We start from the raw sequence: 5,889 nt of genomic DNA, 5'->3' as shown, positions 1-5,889 counted from the left end.
ATAAGCCCCTCATACTATGGGAATTATAATAACTAATAATTAATGCTTTTAATTATTACTATTGTCATGGATTTGATATTATTCAAATTTAAACTGTATTTAGCAGACCATATTGTCCATGTCCATGTACATACTGTATACTGTACACGGCATTATAATATTCAGCCTTAATTAGAAGATCTTGAAAAGTATTCTTTGTGAGTCATATTTTGGAGTAATGACGTACAGTGTAGGAGAGATTTTATTGGTGCCACACTCCCTACTACAACCCAAACTAGTGTCTAGGAACACAAAAAACACGGAACTGTTGGTTGTATTCCGCCTGGAGCAGAGGGGGACGGTGTTGTTGACGGACACCGAGAGAAGTAACGAAGACGGAATAGGGACTAGGAAAGATCGCACGTAAATAAAATATTTGAATTTGAATAGTGGGTTCTGAACTGCACTGGAAACAGGACTGTGAGTATTTGTAAAATATATGTATATAATACTGTTTGCAGAAAGTTAACTTATTGCAATCGTTGCGAGATCTCTTCGCCTTTAGTGCGACCTCGTACGGGATTTGTGTTTGATCGGAACGGCGTTTAAGAACCTGCGAAAACACAAATAACAATAACAAACTCCTTCATGTGTATGAACTCAGAAACGCGCTCTCCTCAGTCGGGAGAGAGGCTGGCAGCGGTGTCTGGGCTTGTGCGTGCGGGCTGGCGGCTCCCGGACGGGCTGGACGCGGAGCCGCGGTGTGAAGTTTGAAGGCGCGGAGAGCCCAGACCCCGGAGGCGCCTTTAAACCGGTTTATTTTCCTGTCCGGTTCTTGCAGACACTTTCCCAGACTGCTGTGTGTGACGGCACAGAGGTGCCTCTTGAAATGTAACGGTATTTTCCACAGGACGCTCCTGTGTGTAAAATCTTTTTGTTACTCTTTTGTTTTACGGGTAGTTCTTCAATCTGTCCTCCTTTTAAGTCTAGTTAATATTTCTGTTTTGAAACAGCGACATCTATATGAATAAATGACATATTGACACTGTCGTGTGAGGTTATCAGGTATGTAAATAAGCGGGACTTGTATCTGAGGTAAAGAGTAAATTTCTCTATAGACCGATGGTAAATACAACGAATTTCCAACAAGTTCTACATTTAAGAAGATTCCAAACAAGAAGAGGCCATTTAGCCCATTTGATAGTTAGCTAATTGATCTCAGGATGTCATCCTGTCTTTTCGTTAAAGAAGCGAGGATATCTGCTTAAACCACGTGGCTGGGCAGCTTGTTCCAGACTCCCTTAACCCTTTAGGGGAAAAACTGCCTCCTGTTCTTGGTTTTAAATGCTCTTGTCTGTAGATTCCACTTTTCCTTTTATTCGTGTTTAACTGATTTTAAAAGTCAATTTGGGTTGAGTTTATCAGCACCTGTGAGATCTCTGAATGCTTGAATCAGATACCACTTGAATCAGTCTTCTCTGTTCAAGACTGAAGAGGTTCAGTTCTTTTAGGCTGTGGGGCTGTAGGACTGCTGTGACCCCAGGAGCATCTGGAGAATTTGTGTCTGGTTGAGGGTCGTCACTCTCCACATTCCTGGAAACACTGGCACCGCCTGAAAGTTTTCTGGTGACAGAGGAGGTGCCTCCTTGAACTTCTGAGTCTTGGTTGTACGTTCTGGGGTCCTGGAACAGAGGAAATTCATTTAGTGACGTGATTTTGTTTGGTTGATAGGAGGAGCTGCTGGGCTTTCCTTTCACCATCTGGGATAAGATTCTCTGGGTTTCTGTGAATATGTGAACTCTGTATGTCTTTGTTGTTTTATTAAAAGTTACATTAGAACATCCACCTGCCACAGAGACACTATTTCAGCATCTTTAGAAATAAAGACGTAATGTTCTTTAAAAGATTTCAATTGTTGTGACTTTCTCTTAAATGGATGGATGTTATCTGAACTATTTCTCTCTCCTCCTGCAGGTCAACAGCGACTTGCTGTCGTGGCCCAGAATGAGTCCTGCTCTTTGGAAGGCTGTGCAAATGACATCTCTCCACTGACCCATTGTTAAGAGGTACCGGGGTTGGAGTAGTGGTGTCAGATTGCTTTAGGAAGACAAGCTAGACTTCCACAGGGACTGTAGATAAGATAATTCAAATCTAAATGTTATAAAAATTGCCAAGTAATATTCATACTTTTCTGAATCTAAACCTTTAAAGAATTATGGCAACACATAAATGCCACTTTCGCAGTTTGCTTTACTTTTCCATGTGGCTTCTGTGTGTTTCTTATGATCCAGAGACCTTTGTATAGATGTGGTTTATTAGGCTTCCCCTCTTGGGGCATTTCTGTTTAATATGGACCCACAGGTTCTGCAGATTTCTATTTTTCTGCATAAATTCAGCAACATTATATATAGATACACCCGCTGCATTTGTGTATAGTTACAAAATATTGATTAATTTTCACTCAATACATTTTGTAAATCTTCACCCCTTTGTCACGGACGGATCTGGCAATTGTAATGAACGCTCATTCCCGCTAGTGAGTGCAGGTGTAGGTGCCTCTGCTGTTGTTTCCAAACTGTTGAACCCGACATGCGGAATGCCTAATTCCTGCTGTTGGGATCTTCCGCACAGACGTACTGCAGCGGACGGAGCGCACAGCGCAGCAATGGAGTCGGTGCTTGGGAGCTGCGAGGTCTCGGACCTCAAGCAGGAGTTTCCCGACGTGGAGCTGGTGCAGATCAAGCAGGAGCTGCCCGACCCGGAGTTTGACGAGATCAAGCAGGAGGAGTGGGAGGTGGAATGTGTCCAGATCAAAGAGGAGCTGTGTGAAGTGGAGTGTGTCCATGCCGATGCCACGCCGGAGCACCTCAAGGAGGAGCTGTCGGGGCTGGAGTCCCTGCGCCTCCCGCTCGCCCAGCCCAGGGGCTCGGAGTTCGGCTGCTTCCTTCCGCAGGAGAATTACGAGGAAGGCCCCGACGCCGGCGAGCTGCCGCAGCACCTGCAGAGCCGGCACGTGGTGTACAAAGAGGTCTTCCACGCAGAGCCCTTCTTCGAGACGGGCCAGGGGGCGGCGGTGGCGGCGGCCCCGTCGTCCGCGGGGTCCGGGGGGGCCCCGGGGGTGGCGAGGGCACCCCAGCGGAAGCGGCCCCACCACTTCACCATCCGCGCCGACGGCTTCACCCCCCACATGAGCTTCACGCGGTACCAGCAGGTGGACCCGGACCACAAGCCCTACGCCTGCTCCGAGTGCGACAAGGCCTACAAGAGGATGGACCACCTGAAGCGGCACCAGCAGATGCACTCCGGGGAGAAGCCCTTCCACTGCGGCACCTGCGAGAAGCGGTTCTCCCTGCGGCGGAGCCTGGAGTACCACCAGCGGCAGTGCACCGGCGAGAGCTACTGCAAGTGCGCCGTGTGCGGCGACGTCTTCCAGAGCTTCAGCAACCTGCACCGGCACCAGCTCATCCACGCCGGCGAGAAGACCTACCAGTGCAGCGTCTGCGGGCAGCAGTGCAAGCAGTCCAACTACTTCAAGAAGCACCAGAAGGTGCACACCGAGGACGAGCCGTACTACTGCTTCGAGTGCGAGCAGAAGTTCATCCTGCACTGACGGCCGCTCCTGAGCGCCGCGTTCCCCGCGCGCCGCCGCAGATCGGGGCGTCCCTGCTGCGCCGGCGGAGCCCCCCTGAGAGGTCAAGCACAAGCCCCCGTACTGCGAGGGCGGGTACCACCCAGACAGAGATCACCACCTCCTGAGCAATACAGTTTATTTATTGTTGACTCTCCGACAGGTTTTTGTGTGGCTTTGCTCGATGGGATGAAGAACAGCTCACCAGGCTCAGCGGCAGACTGCTTCAGTGTGGGGGAGATGTGGGAGTTTCTGGCGTCCCAGCACCTGCTCCACCAGGGTGTGCCCTCTTCTGCACTGGACTGCCTTACACGATGCACTGGCCAAGTCCTACCTGTCCAACAGGACAGGGGGTGTTTTTTTTTAATGCAACAATAAAAATCTGAAGTTCGGAATAAGAGCACACCCTTGACCCACTTCAAAGAACATTACTTCAAGTGATTAGTGACTATTTAATTAAAGTGGTCCAACCTCCTTGTGTCTGTGGCCAGCGAACTCAGGTGAGCTTTTCCCAGATCATGTGTTGATTCAAAGCCCAGATAAAAAAACAACAGCAGATGTTACAAGTTTTCCCGATGAGCTCCATGACTTCTGCTCAGACACAAGATGGGCTGGCGGCTGGTATAAGGCAAGACTGTAATGTTTCCCCCGGGCTTGTGAACCACTTCCTGAGCTGATTGGATGGGTCTCAAACTGGCTGGTAAAAACAGTAGCTTTTGCTCTGAACCTCTAGGTGGCACAACGGCACTGCAGTTCTTCCTCCCCCTGGAGTGTTCAAAAGGCATGACCTGTAAGTATATAAGTATCAAAGAGACCAGTATCCTTTATTCTAGAACAGAGGAAACTTTCTGATTACTGGGTCCAGAAAGGTCTGTGAGAAAAAAAAAAAGAAATAAAGGATATGAGGGACAACTGAGTGTATTTCAAACTGAAGAAGGAGGATCATTTTTACATGAAGTTTTGTGGGTATTTGTAACAAATTGCTCTACTAGTGTTTTTAAAGCTGATTTTCTGCGATCATTCAAAAAGAGGCATTTGTGTGATCTTGAATGTGTACTGATGCACAAAAGAAACAACACTCAGGTCTGACAGATTTAAATATTTTGAACTGCTATGAAACAAAACAACAAAAGATGTGAACAAAAACCCAGATGAAAGAATCATGATGCATTTCCTCTGTGAAAGGTGTCACACTGTCAAACTGAGAGCTGGGATCGGCTCTGACCCCTCTGAGCGGAGACACGGGGCTGGCAGTGCTGACTCTCAGTCCTGATCAGCCTCTGGACAGACAGCTGTGGGACGTCCCGCCTCTCTTCCTGCTGGCCAGGGTCGCCGGCCGCAGGATCAGTGTTCTCCAGAGGTCTTGCCAGTGTGATCCTAGCGCTGCAGGACATTGTGCTTTTCTTCTGGGAAATTGAGACTTAATAATCAGCTTCAGGGATGGGAAACTGTTGGCAGTGTATTGCCAGGTAAGTGATCAGTCAGCAGTGTGGACCCTCAGTCTGAACCAGCAGCTTTCTTAAATTAACAAGGTTCTGTCTGAGCCACCAGACTTCCTCCACTCTGAAGCCGACTTGAAACACTGAGTCCCACAGACGGCAGTGACTTCCTCTCGCAGCTCTCAGCATGTGAGCCTGATCCCTGTGAGCAGGCGGGTCTTGTTCAGTCGGAGGGCTGGTGTGCAGGTGGGTTCTTCTTCTGCTGTAGCCCCTGCCAGCTGGGTATTGTGCAGATGGCTGTGATGGCCCTGGGCCTTCCTGGCTGTGCCCTGTCCTTCACAGAGCCGATCCCGGTTTTTCTTCTCCTTTGATTGTTGGAGCGGGACAGCTCTTTCAGCGGGCAGTATCCTGCAGAGCTGGGACAGTTCCACTCATGCCGACATAAACCGAGTGATCACCATTACTGAGGTAGGGCACAGTCATGTCTTCCGCTGTTTCTGTGTTCAGTAAAGTGCTCTTTTTGAGTAGACGTTTGAGACAGATTCTTTACTCATTTTGACAATGATAATTCAGTTCAAATTCTAAATGTTCAACTCCTCGCGTTTTAATGAAATCGCTTCTTATTTTACCCCAAGTAGTAGTACCACTCAAACTGTCAACAAACGTTCTCACGATTTAAAAAGTAACGAACATTTCTCTTGATGAGAAGCGTGGACTGCTGTTTTTGTTGGGCATCAGTATGTAACTTACTAACAGGCAAGTGAGTGAGAGGGGCCGACTGGTCTTATCTGTAACTTTCTCCGGCTCTGTTGATTCAAACTTCCCTGGTTTTTGAGCGTCCAG

General features: G+C 48.3%; 1 protein-coding gene across 1 annotated transcript; it reads left to right on the top strand.

Moving 5' to 3' along the window:
- Positions 1 to 319: 319 nt before the first annotated feature.
- Positions 320 to 4,251, top strand: LOC107076621 (zinc finger protein 501-like). The gene is made up of 3 exons (XM_015340824.2): positions 320 to 459; positions 1,954 to 2,045; positions 2,611 to 4,251. Exon 3 carries the CDS (start codon positions 2,645 to 2,647, stop codon positions 3,587 to 3,589), a length of 945 nt encoding a protein of 314 aa, XP_015196310.1. The 5' UTR covers positions 320 to 459; positions 1,954 to 2,045; positions 2,611 to 2,644; the 3' UTR covers positions 3,590 to 4,251.
- The last annotated feature ends 1,638 nt before the right edge of the window (positions 4,252 to 5,889 follow it).

The sequence above is a fragment of the Lepisosteus oculatus genome, chromosome 2, assembly GCF_040954835.1.
Source record: "Lepisosteus oculatus isolate fLepOcu1 chromosome 2, fLepOcu1.hap2, whole genome shotgun sequence".
Classification (NCBI taxonomy): domain Eukaryota; kingdom Metazoa; phylum Chordata; class Actinopteri; order Semionotiformes; family Lepisosteidae; genus Lepisosteus; species Lepisosteus oculatus.
The sequence above is the reverse complement of the archived record's forward strand: the minus strand, read 5'-3'. Positions and strand labels throughout refer to the sequence as shown.